The 17485-nt window shown below is 41.0% G+C and overlaps 1 protein-coding gene across 1 annotated transcript in view; it reads left to right on the top strand.

The window, feature by feature from the left end:
* The window catches only part of ttn.1 (titin, tandem duplicate 1), a 324448-nt gene that overhangs the window by 302835 nt on the left and 4128 nt on the right, over positions 1-17485 (top strand). Inside the window, 7 exon segments of the mRNA XM_059968782.1 lie at positions 1858-2442; positions 2545-2850; positions 2963-3262; positions 3353-3928; positions 4025-4330; positions 4420-5013; positions 5333-11166. Coding sequence (XP_059824765.1) covers positions 1858-2442; positions 2545-2850; positions 2963-3262; positions 3353-3928; positions 4025-4330; positions 4420-5013; positions 5333-11166 — 8501 coding nt within the window.

Genomic DNA, 17485 nt, shown 5'->3' with positions numbered 1-17485 from the left:
TAACCCATGACCTTTATTTGTAGTTCCAGCCATCATCAATAGGAAAATCCTGCTTGCATTTACCCTATCTATATCCCTCATAATTTTATACACCTATGTCAAATCTCCCCTTAATCTTCTATGTTCCTAGGAATAAAGTCCTAACCTATTCAATCTTCCCTTATGATTCATGTCGTTATAACTCATAAATTTTTCTTTGTGCTCTTTCAATATTGTTTACATGTTTCCTGTAGATAAGTGGCCCAAACTGCACACAGTACTCCAAATTATGCCTCATTGTCTTATACAACTTCAACATAACATCCCATCTCTTGTATTCAATACTTTGATTCATGAAGGCCAATATGCTAAAAGCTTTTATGACTTCCTGTGCACCATTTTAAATTAATTATGGACCTGTATTCCCAGATCCCTTTGTTCTACTACACTCATCACTGCCTTACCATTCACTGGCTAAGGCCTAGCCTGGTTGGTCCTACTGAAGTGCAACATCTTGCATTTGTCTGTATTAAATACAGTCTGCCATTTTTCAGCCCATTTTTCCAGCTGGTCAAGATCCTGCTGCAAGCTTTGATAGTCTTTGTTGCTGTCCACTACACCCCAGCCCTTGGTGTCATCCACAAATTTGCTGATCCAGTTATAGATGAACAACAGCAACAGACCTAGCACCAATCCCTGCAGCACTCCACTGGTTACGGGTCTCCAGTCAGAGGGGCAACCATCTACTACTATTCTCTGGCTTCTCCCACAAAGCCAAAGTCTAATCCAGTTTACTATCTCATCTTGAATGCCAAACGACTGAACCTTCTTGACCAACCTTCTATGCAGGACCTTGTCAAATGCCTTACTTAAGTCTATTTGGGCAACATCCACTGCCTTACCTTCATCAACTTTCCTAATAACTTCCTCGAAAAACTTTATAAGATTAGTTAGACATGAGCTAACCACGCACAAAGCTATGCTGACCATCCCTAATCAGTCCATGTCTGTCCAAATACTCATACATCTGGTCTCTTATAATACCTTCCTATAACCTTCCCACCACTCATGTCTGGCTCACCGGCCTATAATTTCCTGGCTTATTTTTAGCACCTTTCTTAAAAAACAGAACAGCATTAGCTATCCTCTAATCCTCCAGTACCTCACCTGTCATTAAGGATGATTTAAATATCTCTGCTAGGACCCCAGCAATTTCTGAAATTGTCTCCAACAGGGTCTGACGGAACACCTTTTTTGGGGATTTGTGTACCCTAGTTTGACCCAAGACAGCAAGCACGTCCTCCTCTGTAATCTGTATAGGGTCCATGATCTCACTGCTCTTCTGTCTCACTTCTATGGGCTCGGTGTCCATCTCCTGAGTAAATACAAATGCATTTGAGACCTCTCCCATCTCTTATGTCTCCTTGCCTAGATTACCAATCTGACCTTCTAGAGGACCAATTTTGACCCTTGCAATTCCTTTGCTCTTAACATATCCTTAGGATTCGCCTTCATCTTGTCTGCTAGGGCAACCTCGTGCCTTCGTTTAGCCCTCATGATTTCTTTAAGTGTTTCTTGCATTTCTTTTACTTCATAAGTACCTAATTTGTTCCTACTTGCCTATACCTGCTATGCACCTCTTTTGTTTTCCTTAACCTGAGCCTCAATATTTCTTGAAAACCAAGGTTCCCTGTACCTGTTATCTTTACCTTTTATTTTGCCAGGCAGATACAAGCTTTGTATCATTGAGCTCTCATTGATTGAAGTACAGATGGGGCCAGTAAATTTATAGCTAATAGGTAAACCCAGCTGGTGGGTAATATCGCTATATTGTTCACTTACTTTTTAAAATAAAACTTAATTACTTTTTTCTTACAGAGTATCCTGATTTTGAACTTGATCATCAATACCTTGAAGGGCTAATTGTTAGACAAGGTGGAGCCATCAAACTAACAGTGCCCATTAAAGGCAAACCTATTCCTGTCTGCAAATGGACAAAAGAAGGTCGTGATATTAGCAAGCGTGCAATGATTGCAACTTCTGATACCCACACTGAACTTGTGATAAAGGAATCAGTCAGAGAAGATTCAGGCACATATGACCTTGTTCTTGAAAATAAATGTGGCAAAAAGACAGTATACATTAAGGTGAGAGTGATTGGCAGTCCTGATCCCCCACAAGGTCCACTTGAATTTGATGATATTCAAGCTCGTTCGGTTAGAGTAAGTTGGAGACCATCTACTGATGACAGTGGATCTGATATCATTGGATATATTGTTGAGAGACGAGAAGTATCCAAAACTGCCTGGTACACTGTTGATTCTCAAGTAAAGGAGACTTCTGTTACTGTCAGAGGCTTGAAAGAAAGTGTTGAATACCACTTCCGTGTTTCTGCTGAAAACCAATTTGGTATCAGTAAATCTCTGAAGTCAGAGGAGCCAGTTGTACCAAAAACAGCACTAAGTAAGTATAATACTGTTCGTAGTAACCTTAAGTAAAAATATATTTTTATTTTGAACTTATTTAAATTTTGCCGTGATTATTAATTCACAATGGTTAATCTAGATCCACCAGAGCCTCCAAGCAATCCTCCAGAAATACTGGATGTCACCAAGAGTTCAGTCACCCTTTGCTGGTCAAGACCAAAGGATGATGGTGGATCGCGTATTACTGGGTATTTTATCGATCGCAAAGAGTCTACCACAGATAAATGGGTGCGGCATAACAAGACTCATATTACCACAACAATGTACACTGTTTCTGGGCTGCTTCCAGATGCTGAATACCAGTTCCGTATTTTAGCACAGAATGATATTGGTCTTGGTGAACCAAGCCCACCATCTGATGTTGTTCAATGCAAGGATCCTTTTGGTATGTATCATTCAATCTACATTAATACATTACACGAATATGGAATTTAAAATAGTGTGATTTCAAATATGACACAATTACTAGATTTTAATAAGTAAATATATTTCCACAGATAAACCAAGCCAACCTGGAGAGATTACGATAATTTCTGTCACGAAAGATAGCATCTCCATTGAGTGGGATCGTCCAGAATGTGATGGTGGCAAGGAAATTATTGGTTACTGGGTTGAGTATCGCCAATCTGGTGATAGTGCTTGGAAAAAATGCAGTAAGGAGCGAATAAAAGACAGACAGTTTACACAAGGCGGTCTTCTGGAAGCCACAGAATATGAATTCAGAGTGTTTGCAGAGAATGAGACAGGAATCGGCAGACCTCGTAGAACCTTTATGGCAATAAAGACTAAATTGACTTGTGTGTATTACTTTTTTATACTTTAATTCAAATAATATGATTTTTGTGTCATTACAAAAAACTCACTTGTTTCCTCTTCTTTGTCAACAGCTGGGGAAGAACCAAGTGTTAAACAAGAAATTGCAGAGGTTGTTGCCAAGTTGGGTGAACCTGCCAAACTGACTTGTCAGATAATTGGTAGACCACTTCCAGAAATTAAGTGGTACCATTTTGGAAAGGAGGTGCATCAAAGCCGCAAGTACAAAATGAGTTCAGATGGCCGTAATCATTCAATCACCATTTTAACTGATGATCAAGATGATGAAGGACTGTATACCTGCAAAGCTACTAATGATGCTGGCGAAACAGAAGTCAGTGGTAACGTATTGCTTGAAGCTGCTCCACAATTCCATCCAGGATTTCCACGAAAAGAGCTGTACGTTGTAAGCGTTGGTACAAGTCTTCGTATCCATGTTGTATACATTGGCCGTCCAGTACCTGCTATTCGTTGGTTCCATGAAAAGAAACTTTTGTCTGATTCAGAAAATATTTCAATAGAAAACACAGAGCATTACACTCATCTTGTTGTGAGGAATATTCATCGAAAGAACCATGCTGGAAAATACAGAGTGCAGCTCAGCAATTCATTTGGAACAATTGATACAACATTTAATGTAGAAATCCAAGGTAATCATATTTAATAGTGCATATTATTTGTTCAATTAAAACTAATGGTAAGTGTTTTTACATGAAAATAAAATATCTAATACTTTCTGTATACAGATAAGCCGGATATGCCAGAAGGACCAATAGAAATTGATACTTTGCTGAAGAATTCTGCAGTAATCAGTTGGAAGCCACCACTTGATGATGGAGGTGCAATGGTTACCAATTACATTGTAGAAAAATGCGAAGCCAAGGAAGGTGAACAATGGCATCTGGTGTCCTCTGCTATTGCTGGCACATCTTGTAGAATTGGAAATCTCATTGACAATGCTGGCTACTACTTCCGTGTCTCTGCTCAAAATCAGTTTGGTGTCAGTAAACCATTGGAAGTTTCCTCTGTTGTCATCATCAAGAGTCCATATGGTAAGTGTCTACATAAATTAAGTTGTTCCTAGTATAATGATGTATTACGATTCTAAAACGTAATATATTTCACTTACTTCTGTCTACAGAAAAGCCAGGAAGTCCACCCAAACCTACTATAGCTGCTGTTACAAAGGATTCATGTGTGGTTTCATGGAGACCTCCTGCCAGTGATGGCGGCGCAAAGATCAGAAATTATTACCTTGAAAAACGAGAGAAAAAGCAGAATAAATGGATGGCTGTAACAACTGATGAAATACACGAAACAGCTTACACAGTGAAAGGCCTTATTGAAGGCTTGGAGTATGAGTTCCGTGTTAAATGTGAAAATCTTGGTGGCGAGAGTGACTGGAGTGAAATTTCTGATTCTGTTGTTCCAATGTGCGATGTACCTATCAAGGCACCACAGTTTAAAGAAGAAATTCGCAATTTAAGTGTGAAATATAAGAGCAATGCTACATTTGTTTGCAAGGTTACTGGTAATCCCAAACCTATTGTGAAGTGGTTTAAACAAGGAAAGGAAATTGAACCTGATGGCGAAAAGATAAAAATCCAGGAATTCAAGGGAGGCTACCATCAACTTGTAATTTCTAGTGTCACAGGAGATGACGCAACTATATATCAAGTCAGAGCGATCAATCAAGGTGGTTCCATTTCATCAACAGTATCTTTAGATGTTGACGGTATGTATCATGCAAACTTACATAAACATTGTTTAATATTTCTAAATACATCTAGGATGTAATTAGTTTAAGGAGTTGTCCAGAATGGGCATTGCGAATGGATAATTCCTTTTAAAGCTGTCTGATTTTGTTTTCCATTATTTTTCCCATAGAAATGAATTGGAGAAATATCATTACATGGTTGTAAAAATAAGGTTTCATTTCACTGCTCCTAGTTTTGCACTGCTGTCCAAGATTAATTTCAGCCACATTGTTCACAGTTTTACATTCACTTTCTACCTTTCAGTATCTACATTTAAAATTTTCTTTTTGTTTTTAGTTCCTGCCAAGATTCAATTACCCAAACATCTGGAAGGCATGGGTGCAGTTCATGCTCTCCGCGGTGAAATTATAAGCATCAAAATTCCTTTCAGTGGAAGACCTGATCCAGTAATTACATGGCAGAAGGGACAAGATCTCATTGATAATAATGGTCACTATCAAGTAATTGTAACTAGATCTTTTACATCTTTGGTGTTCCCTAATGGAGTTGACATGAAAGATGCTGGTTTCTACGTTGTGTGCGCAAAGAACAGATTTGGCATAGATCAAAAAACAGTTGAACTAGATGTAGCAGATGTACCTGACATGCCAAGAGGACTTAAAGTCAGTGACATTACACGTGATTCTGTTGTTTTAACGTGGAGTCCACCAGCTAATGACGGTGGAAGTAAAGTAATTAACTACATTATTGAGAAATGCGCAACAACATCAGAGATGTGGATTCGTGTAGCACAGTCACGTGATACACATTACACTGTCATCAATCTCTTTGGAAAGACTAGCTACCAATTCCGTGTGATTGCTGAAAACAAGTTTGGACAGAGCCAGCCATCAGAGCCAACTGATCCAATAGTCACAAAAGAAGATAAGACAAGAGTTCTGAACTATGACGAAGAGGTTGATGAATCAGTGACAGTTACTAAAGGCAAAGCTGATCATTCCACTATTAAAGAACTTCATACCCGCTATACATTTGCTGAAGAGCTAGGACGTGGACAATTTAGTATTGTTCATCGTTGTATTCAAAACACCAACAAGAAAACATACTTGGCGAAGTTTGTGAAAATAAAAGGTGCTGATCAGGTATTGGTGAAGAAAGAGATTGACATTCTCAATATTGCTCGTCACAAAAATATCCTTTGTCTACATGAATCATTTGAGAGCCTTGAAGAATTGGTCATGATATTTGAGTTTATTTCAGGTCTTGACATATTTGAGCGCATTAATACAACTAATTTTGAACTAACTGAAAGGGAAGTCATTATCTACACTCGCCAAATTTGTGAAGCATTGGAATTTCTACATAGTCAGAATATAGGTCATTTTGACATCAAACCAGAGAATATAATCTACACCACAAGAAAGAGCTCTTTCATTAAGATTATTGAACTTGGACAGGCCAGACCACTCACGCCAGGTGATCACATGAGGATCCAGTTCACTGCCTCTGAGTATGCAGCACCTGAACTACATCAGCATGATGTGGTCAATGCAGCTACAGACATGTGGTCAGTAGGTACACTTGTGTATGTACTACTTAGCGGTCTCAATCCATTTATTGCCGAAACAAACCAACAAGTTATTGATAACATTATTAGAGCAGAGTACAGTTTTGAGGATGAAGCTTTCAAGGACATCACCACAGAAGCTCTTGACTTCATTGATCGCCTGTTAGTCAAAGAACGGAAGGCTCGGATGACAGCTGCTGATGCTCTTGAACATCCATGGCTAAAACAGAAGACAGAAAATATGAGCACCAAAGTAATTAAGACTTTGAAGCACAGAAGATACTATCAGACCCTAATAAAGAGGGAAATGAACTATGTTGTTTCTGTTGCTCGAATTTCTTCAGGTGGAGCTGTTAGAGCTCAAAGGGGAGTTACGGTTGCTAAAGCTAAAATCTCTTCAATTGAAATTGGTCCGCTTGCTGGACAGATTATGCATGCTTCTGCTGAAGAAGGCGGTCATGTTAAATATTCCTGCAGAATAGAAAACTATGATCAATCTACTGAAGTCACCTGGTACTTTGGTGTCAGACAACTTGAGTCCAGTGACAAATATGAAATCACCTATCAAGATGGTCTGGCAACAATGTATGTTAAAGACATAAACAAAACTGATGATGGTACTTACAGGTGTAAAATTGTAAATGATTATGGTGAAGACAGTTCCTATGCTGAATTATTTGTGAGTGGCGTAAGAGATATTCGTAAATACTTTATGCAACGTACAGTAAAGAGAGTAAAGCGCAAGGTGGATGCTATGAGACTCCTTGAAAAGCCACCGGAATTTACTTTACCTTTGTACAACCGAACAGCGTACATTGGAGAAGATGTCAGATTTGGTGTTACTATAACTGTTCACCCTGAACCAAGAGTAACTTGGTTGAAATCTGGACAAAAGATTAAGCCTGATGAAAATGAGACAAAATATACTTTTATATCAGATAAAGGTCTCTATCAACTAATCATTCACAAGTTAACGACTGATGATGATGCTGAATACACAGTTGTAGCTCGCAATAGATACGGTGAAGATAGCTGCAAAGCCAGACTAACTGTGGTACCTCACCCACCTGCAGCAGACAGTACCTTGAGACCAATGTTTAAACGTTTGTTGGCAAATGCAGAATGTATGGAAGGTCAGAGCATTCGCTTTGAGTGCAGAGTGTCTGGCACTCCAGTGCCCGTTCTGAAATGGGAGAAAGATGGACAAACTTTGGCATTAGGTCCAAATATTGAAATTGTACATGAAGGTCTGGACTACTATGTTTTGCATATAAGGGATACCTTACCAGAGGACTCTGGTGTTTACAGACTTACTGCTACCAACAGTGCTGGATCTGCAAGTTGCCAAGCATATCTAAAAGTTGAACGCATGACGTATGTCAAACGTCAATATAGGAGTGAGGAGGAACGGCAGCAGCATGTTCAGAAACAAATTGACAAAACCATAAGGATGGCAGAAATACTTGCAAATGTTGAAGCTGTTCCATTGACAGCAGTAGCAAAACAAGCTTTGCAAGAAGCTGCAATAATGTACAAACCAGCAGTCAGTACCAAGAACGTCAAAGGTGAATATGAAATTTCGGAGGTCGTAAAGAAAAAAGAAAAGAAACTTCGAATGCCTTATGATATTCCAGAACCTCGAGTTCATGAAGCAAGGGTAATTGAAGAAGATCAAGATATCAAACAGTTTGTGCCATTATCAGACATGAAATGGTATAGGAAATTACGAGATCAATATGAAGTGCCAGGACCATTGGAAAGAATTGTAACAAAACGACCAAAACGAATTCGTCTTTCAAGATGGGAGCAGTTTTATGTTATGCCTTTGCCACGCTTTACTGATCAGTATAAGCCCAAATGGCGAATTCCAAAAATGTCACAAGATGATCTGGAAACTGTTAGACCAGCTCGAAGGCGCACCCCATCCCCTGAGTACGAGATTTATTACAGACCAAGAAGGCGATCACTCGGTGATTTGTCAGATGAGGACTTACTTCTACCTGTTGATGACTATCTCTCAATGAAAAGAATAGAAGAAGAAAGACTACGTCTTGAGGATGAGCTTGAACTGGGATTTTCTGCATCACCTCCAAGCCGTAGCCCTCCTCGTTTTGAATTATCTGCTCTTCAGCAAAGGACACAGTTAACTACAGCACAAGAGAAGGAAAAATATGCCGGCTACCAGAAATACCATATTCCTTCCAAATATGAAGCTGGTCCAAGCTTTATAGACCTCAGGCAAAGGCATGACAAGGTTGTTTATAAACCCCCAAAGCAAAGACAAAGAATAATGGAAGATAGGGAAGATGAAGAACTCCTTCGATCAGTTGCTACATCCCAGAGATTGTCTGCCTATCAAAAAGAACTTGAGTACATGGAGCTTGAGGAAAAAGCAAGGATCAAAAGTAAACGAGGAAGAAAGATATTTGTAACAAGATCAGAAGAAGAAGAAGAAGCAGCAGCCGTTGAGATTAAGGAATATGTCCCTACAGAATCCCCACCTGTCTCAAGGCTTCTTAGGAGGAGAAGATCACTCTCCCCAACTTACATTGAATTGATGCGACCTGTTTCTGAACTGATCAGATCTCGACCACATCCTACAGAACTTGAAAGTGAAGGTTTAGAAAGACGATCACCCACACCTGAGAGAACCCGTCCTAGGTCACCCAGTCCAGTGTCTCGGGAGAGCTCACTTTCTCGCTTTGAAAGGACTGCTAGATTTGACATATTTTCACGATATGAGTCAATGAAAACTGCTTTAAAATCTAAAAGGACATCAGAAGGGAAATATGAAGTTATTACTCAAGAGCCTTTCAGCCTTGACCATGGTCCACGTATAACTTTGAGAATGCGTTCTCACCGTATCCCATGTGGACAAAAAACAAGATTTACATTAAATATTCTGTCCAAGCCAAGAGCTGATGTTAGTTGGTACCACAATGGTAAAGAAATTCAAGAGGGTGATAAGTATCATTTTACTGATATGACTGGTGTCCTAACACTGGAAATTCGGGATTGCCAAGTTGAAGATAGTGGAACCTATCGTGTTGTTTGTTCCAATTACAAAGGAGAGGCCTCTGACTATGCAACATTGGATATCACAGGAGGTGACTACTTTACCTACTTGCCTCGCCGTAAAGATGAGGAAGCACCAAAATCGCTTGTACCTGAACTGACAAGAACTGATTTTTACCAAATATCTACAATTAGAAAAACTGCTGAACTTGAAGAGGTAAAAGAATCTAAAAGAGAAGAATCAGAAATAAGAGAGTCGGTCAGCTCTGGGCTCTATACTTCGAAGGAAAGGGCAGTTCGTGCATCTAGAAGAACCCTTCCTGCCAAAATACTAACAAAACCGCGATCAGTTACGGTGGCAGAGGGAGAGTCTGTTAGATTTTCCTGCGACATTGATGGTGAGCCAACGCCCACTGTGACATGGATGCATGCTGGAAGAGTAATTACTTCTTCCAAACGTTCACTCATTGTTACAACACAATTTAATTCTACCTTTACAATTACATCAGTTCAATCATCTGATGAAGGAAGCTATACAGTGGTAGTAGAAAATTCTGAAGGAAAGCAAGAAGCGCACTTTACTCTGACTATCCGAAAAGCTGGAGTAAAGGAGCTGGGTGTTGTGGCACATCCAATGGTAAAGTCTCCTGAACCTCATTTCAAGTCTTCAGAGGCAACAAAAACTTCTAAGAGGGTCAAATCACCAGAACCATTAACTTCCTTTTCAAAAGATAAGTCTCTACCTATTCCTACAATTGCCCCACCTAAGATCTCTCAAGGATTGAAAGCCGAAGTTTCTGATGACGGTTCTGTAAAGCTGACATGTGCAGTTGAAAGCACAGCTCTGAATGTGAAAGAATTAACTTGGTTTAAGGATGGATGTAAAATAAGAGAAAACAGTCACTACAAATTGAAATATGCTGCTGATGGTGTCTACACCTTAAGTATCCACGGAATTAATGAAACTGACGAAGGGGAATATACTTGTGAAATCACTGGTGAAGGAGGTGTTTCCAAAACAACCTTTTCTTTTGTTGGTCAAGTTTTCAAAAACATTTTCAACAAAGTGACCAAATTAGCTGAATCAAAAATAGCTACTGAGAAAAAAGCTGTAGCAAAATCATATGGAAAAACTGAGGTAGTTCAGGAACAAATTGTGAAAAAGGAATTTAAAACATCATCCACAGAGATAACAGCCACACGTGTACAAATTACAGCAACTGATGGTCAAAAGGCTATACTTAAAGCCAACATACCAAGTGCTTCCAGTGTGAAATGGATTGCGAATGGTAATGAGCTTGCTAATTCGGAAGACTATCGATATGGCGTATCTGGAAGAGACCACACTTTAACTATCAAAACCATTGGTTTCAAAGATGAAGGCACAATCACCTGTGAAGCAAAAACTGAGCATGGAATAGTTAAATGTCAGTTTGATTTAACAATTAAGCAAAAAGAATCAAATGCCCCAAAGTTCATTGTGCAGCCCAAATCCCAAAACGTCAATGAAGGTCAAAATGTGACATTTACTTGTGAGATATCAGGAGATCCTACTCCAGAAGTTGAATGGCTGAAAAACAACCAACCTGTAAGTAATAAGTTAATTTAAAGTTTATGATCATTAATCTAGTTATTCAAATAATCATAAGACCATAAGATAGAGCAGCAGAAGTAAGCCATTTGGCCCATCAAGTTTGCTCCGCAATTCAATCATGGGCTGATCTGATTCTTCCAGTCATCCCCACTCCTCTGCTTACCTTTTGATGCCCTGGCTAATCAAGAGGCTATCTGTCTCTGCTATAAATGCACCCAATGATTGGCCTTCACAGGCGCTCATCGCAACAAATTCCACAGATTTACGACTAAAGTAATTTCTCCGCATCTCTGTCCTAAATGGACGTCCTTCAATCCTGAAGCTGTGCCCTCTTGTCCTAGACTCCCCAACCATGAGAAATAACTTTTGCCATATCAAATCTGTTCAAGTCTTTTAACATTCGGAATATTTCTGTGAGATCCGCCCTCATTCTCCTGAACTTCAGGGAGTACAGCCCAAGAGCTGCCAGACATTTCCTCATACAGTAACCCTTTCATTCCTGGAATCATTCTTGTGAATCTTCTCTGAACCCTCTCCAATGTCAGTATATCCTTCCTAAAATAAGGAGCCCAAAACTGCACACAATACAGTACTCCAAATGTGGTCTCATGAGTGCTTTATGGAGCCTCAACATCACATTCCTGCTTATATTCTATACCTCGAGAAACGAATGCCAACATTGCATTTGCCTTCCTCACCACTGACTCAACCCGCATACCTTTAGGGTATCCTGCACAAGGACTCCCAAGTCCCTTTGCATCTCTGCATTTTGAATTCTCTCCCATCTAAATAATAGTCTGCCCGTTTATTTCTTCCACCGAAATGCATGACCATACACTTTCCAACATTGTATTTCATTTGCCACTTCTTTACCCATTCCCCTAAACTATCTAAGTCTCTCTGCAGGCTCTCTGTTTCCTTAACACTACCCGCTCCTCCACTTATCTTTTGTATCATCAGCAAATTTAGCCACAAATTCATGAATCCCATAGTCCAAATCATTGACATACATCGTAAAAAGCAGCAGTTCCAACACCAACCCCTGTGGAACTCCACTGGTACTCGGCAGCCAGCCAGAACAGGATCCCTTTATTCCCAGTCTGTTTTCTGCTGAGCAGCCAATGCTCCACCCACACTAGTAAGTTCCCTGTAATTCCATGGGCTCTTATCTTGCTAAGCAGCCTCATGTACGGCACCTTGTCAAAGGCCTTCTGAAAATCCAAGTACACCACATCTACTACATCTTCTTTGTCTACGCTGCTTGTAATTTCCTCAAAAAATTGCAGTAGGTTAGTCAGGCAGGATTTTCCTTTCAGGAAACCATGCTAACTTTGGCCTATTTTATCATGTGCCTCCAGGTGCTCTGTCATCTCATCTCTAACAATTGATTCCAACAACTTCCCAACCACTGATGTTCAGGCTAGCAGGTCTATAGTTTCCTTTTTGCTGCCCCCCACCCTTCTTGAATAGCAGAGTAACATTTGCAATTTTCCAGTCATCTGGTACAATGTCAGAATCTATCGATTCTTGAAAGATCATCATTAACGCCTCTGCAATCTCTCCAGCTATTTCCTTCAGAACCTGAGGGTGCATTCTATGAGGTCCAGGAGATTTATCCACTCTCAGACCATTAAGCTTCCTGGGCACCTTCTCAGTCGTAATTTTCACTGCACATACTTCACTTCCCTGACACTCTTGAATATCCGGTATTGTGCTGATGTCTTTCACTGTGAAGACAGATGCAAAATATACATTCAGTCCCTCTGCCATCTCCGCGTCTCTCATTACAATAACTCCAGCATCATTTTTTAGTAGTCCTATATCTACCCCAAACTCTCTTTTACCCTTTATATACTTTTAAAAGCTTTTATTAACTTCTTTGATATTAGTCGCCAGCTTCCTTTCATAATTCATCTTTCCTTCCTAATGACCTTCTTAGTTTCCTTCTGCAAGTTTTTAAAAGCTTCCCAATCCTCTATCTTCCCACTAGCTTTGGTTTCTTTGTATGCCCTCTCTTTTGCTTTTTTTTTGGCTCTTACTCACTTGTCAGTCATAGTGGTGACTTCTTCCATTCGAAAATTTCTTCTTATTTGGAATACATCTGTCTTGCACTTCCTCATTTTTTGCAGAAACTCCAGCCATTGCTGCTCTGCTGTTATTCCTGATAGTGTCTACCCCTCTCATGCCATTGTAATTTCCTTTATTCCACTGAAATACCGACACGTTGGAACTTAGAAACATAGAAAACCTACAACACAATACAGGCCCTTTGGCCCACTAAGTTGTGCCAAGCACGTCCCTACCTTAGAAATTACTAGGCTTATCTATAGCCCTCTATTTTACTTAGCTCCATGTACCTATCTAAAAGCCTCTTAAAAGACCCTGTCATATCCACCTCCACCTCCGTTGCCAGCAGCCCCTTCCATGCACTCACCACTCTCTGAGTAAAAAACTTACCCCTGACATTTCCTCTGTACCTACTGCCCTACACCTTAAACCTGTGTCCTCTCGTGGCAACCAAAAATCTCAGGATTGCTATCTGTGCCACGTGTGAGTGAGGCAGGGAACAGAAAGATTATAAAGATTAATAAGTGGCTGAGAGGATGGTGCAGGAGGGAGGGCTTTAGGTTTGTCGATAATTGAGCTTTGTTCCAGGGAAGGTGGGATCTGTTCCGAAGGGACGATTTACACCTGAACTGGAGCGGTACTAACATTTTTGCGGGGAAGTTTGCTAGTGCTTCTTGGGGGAGTTTAAACTAAATTTGCAGGGGGCGGGGATCCAGAATGTGAGAGAGGATAGCGAGAGGAAGAATAAAGGACAGGTGGGGACTACACGGTTCCGGAATACTAAGTGTGTAGTAGAGAAAGGTGAGGCGGAACGAGTGAAAAGGAGGACACATGTAGAGAGGGATGGTCTGATGGAACATGGAGTTAAATGTGTTGAAAGAATAAGTAAATTTAGAAAGGACAAAATTCTAGGGGCATATAGCCCGATGGGAGTTCGGGGAGCTGGGTTAAGCACAATAGGCAGCGATTTAAACAGAGAGAGGAGAAATGGGCTAAAAATTCTATATCTGAATGCACGAAGTGTCAGAAATAAGGCGGATGAGCTTGAAGCACAGGTGCGAATGTGTAACTATGATGTTGTTGGGATAATGGAGACATGGCTGCAGGGAGATCAGACCTGGGAAATGAATGTACAAGGGTATACGTGCTATCGTAGGGACAGAAATGTGGGCAGAGGGGGTGGGGTGGCCCTGTTGGTGAGGAATGAAATTCAGTCCTTTGCAAGGGGGGAACATAGGGTAAGGAGAAGTAGAGTCTGTGTGGATAGAACTGAGGAACAGTAATGGCAAAAGGACCCAAATGGGTGTTGTCTACAGGCCACCAAACAGTAGCATGGATATTGGGTGCAAGTTGAATAGGGAGTTAACATTGGCATGTGGCAAAGGTAATGTCGCAGTAGTTATGAGGGATTTCAACATGCAGGTGAACTGGGAGAAACAGGTTGGTGCTGGACCACAGGATAGGGAGTTTGTAGAGTGCCTACGGGATGCATTCTTGAAACAGCTTGTACAAGAGCTGACCAGGGACAAGACTATTCTGGATTTAGTGTTATGTAATGAACAGGATTTGATAAGCGATCTTGCAGTAAAGGAGCCATTAAGAGGTAGTGATCATAATATGATAAGTTTTTATCTGCAATTTGAGAAGGATAAGGGCAGCTCGGAGGTGTCAGTGTTGCAGTTGAACAGGGGAAACTATGGAGTCATAAGGGAGGAGCTGGCCAAAGTTGACTGGGTGGATAGCCTAGCAGAAAAGACAGTGGAACAGCAATGGCAGGTATTCTTGGGAATAATGCACAAGGTGCAAAATCAGTTCATCCCCCAGAGAAGGAAGGATTCAAAGGGGGGAAAGGGGCCACAGTGGTTGACAAAGGAAGTCAGAGATTGCATAGCATTAAAAAAAAAAGGAAGTATGACAGAGCTAAGGTGAGTGGGAGGACAGATGATTGGGAAGTTTTTAAGGAACAACGGAACTTAACTAAAAAGACAATATTGGGAGAAAATATGAGGTACGAATGCAAGCTAGCCAGGAATATAAAGGAAGATAGCAAAAGCTTTTTTAGGTATGTGAAGAGAAAGAAGATAGTTAAGAACAATGTTGGGCCCTTGAAGAATGAATTGGGTGAACTTGTTATGGGAAACAGAGAAATGGCAGAAGAATTTAATGAGTACTTTAGATCTGTTTTCACTAAGGAAGACACAAGCAATCTCCCAGATGTATGGATGGGCCAAGGATATAGGGTAACCGAGGAAATGAAACAGATTGACATTAGGAAGGAAATGGTGATGAGAAGACTGATGGGACTGAAGGCTAACAAATCCCCAGGTCCAGATGGTCTGCATCCTAGGGTACTAAAGGAGGTGGCCCTGGAAATTGCGGATGCATTGGTAATCATTGTCCAATGTTCCTTAGATTCAGGATCAGTACCTAAGGATTGGAGAATGGCTAATGTTATCCCACTTTTTAAGAATGGAGGGAGGAAGAAAACAGAGAACTAGTGACCTGTCAGCCTGACATTGGTGGTGGGGAAGATGCTAGTCCATTATTAAGGATGAAATAGTGGCATATCCAAATAGCAGTGATAGGATTGGGCCGAGCCAGCGTGGATTTACCAAGGGTAAATCATGCTTGACTAATCTGTTGGGAGTTTTTCGAAGATGTAACCAGGAAGTTAGACGGGAGAGATCCAGTGGATGTAGTGTACCTCGATTTTCAGAAGGCATTTGATAAGGTCCCACATAGGAGATTGGTGGGTAAAATCAAACCTCAGGGCATCGGGGGGAAGACATTGACATGGATAGAAAACTGGATGGCAGATAGAAAGCAAAGGGTAGCGGTGAATGGGTGTTTCTCGGAATGGCAGGGGGTGACTAGTGGGGTGCCACAGGGCTCGATATTGGGACCACGGCTGTTTACAATTTACATCAACGATTTGGATGAAGGCATTGAAAATAACATCAGCAAATTTGCTGATGATACTAAGCTGGGTGGCAGTGTGACATGTGACGAGGATGTTAGGAGAATTCAGGGTGACTTGGATAGGCTGAGTGAGTGGGCAGATACTTGGCAGATGATGTTTAATGTGAATAAGTGTGAGGTTATCCACTTTGGAAGTAAGAACAGGAAGGCAGATTATTATCTGAACGGTGTAAAGTTAGGTAAGGGAGAAATACAAAGAGATCTAGGAGTACTTGTTCAACAGTCACTGAAGATGAAAGAGCAAGTGCAGCAGGCAGTGAAGAAGGCTAATGGAATGTTGGCCTTTATTACAAAGGGAATTGAGTACAAGAGCAAGGACATCCTCTTGCATTTGTACAGAGCCCTGGTGAGACCACACCTGGAGTATTGTGTACAGTTTTGGTCTCCAGGGTTCAGGAAGGACATCCTGGCTGTAGAGGAAGTGCAGCGTCGATTCTCGAAGTTAATTCCTAGGATGTCTGGACTGTCTTACGCAGAGAGGTTAGAGAGACTGGGCTTGTACACGCTGGAATTGAGATTGAGAGGGGATCTGATTGAAACATATAAGATTAAGGGATTGGACAAGATAGAGGCAGGAAATATGTTCCAGATGCTGGGAGAGTCCAGTACCAGAGGGCATGGTTTGAGAATAAGGGGTAGGTCATTTAGGACAGAGTTAAGGAAAAACTTCTTCTCCCAGAGTGTTGTGGGGGTCTGGAATGCACTGCCTCGGAAGGTAGTGGAAGCCAATTTGCTGGATGCTTTCAAGAAGTTGCTAGATAGGTATCTTATGGATAGGGGAATCAAGGGATATGGGGACAAGGCAGGATCCGGGTATTGATAGTAGATGATCAGCCATGATCTCAAAATGGCGGTGCAGGCTCAAAGGGCTGAATGGTCTACTTCTGCACCTATTGTCTATTTCAGCCCTGGGAAAAAGCCTCTGACTATCCACACGATCAATGCCTCTTATCATCTTATACTCCTCTATTAGGTCACCTCTCATCCTCATTCACTCCAAGGAGAAAAGGCCAATTCACAACCTATTCTCATAAGGCATGCTCCCCAATCCATTTACATCCTTGTAAATATCCTCTGCACCCTTTCTATGGCTTCTACATCCTTCCTGTAGTGAGGTGACCAGAACTGAGCACAGTACTCCAAGTGGGGTCTGACCAGGGTCCTATATGGCTGCAACATTACCTCTTGACTCCTAAATTCAATTCCACTACAGATGAAGGCCAATACACCATACGCCTTCTTAACCACAGAGTCAACCTGCGCAGCT

The sequence above is a fragment of the Hypanus sabinus genome, chromosome 4 (assembly GCF_030144855.1).
Source record: "Hypanus sabinus isolate sHypSab1 chromosome 4, sHypSab1.hap1, whole genome shotgun sequence".
NCBI lineage: Eukaryota > Metazoa > Chordata > Chondrichthyes > Myliobatiformes > Dasyatidae > Hypanus > Hypanus sabinus.
This window is presented reverse-complemented; position numbering and strand designations above follow the sequence as displayed.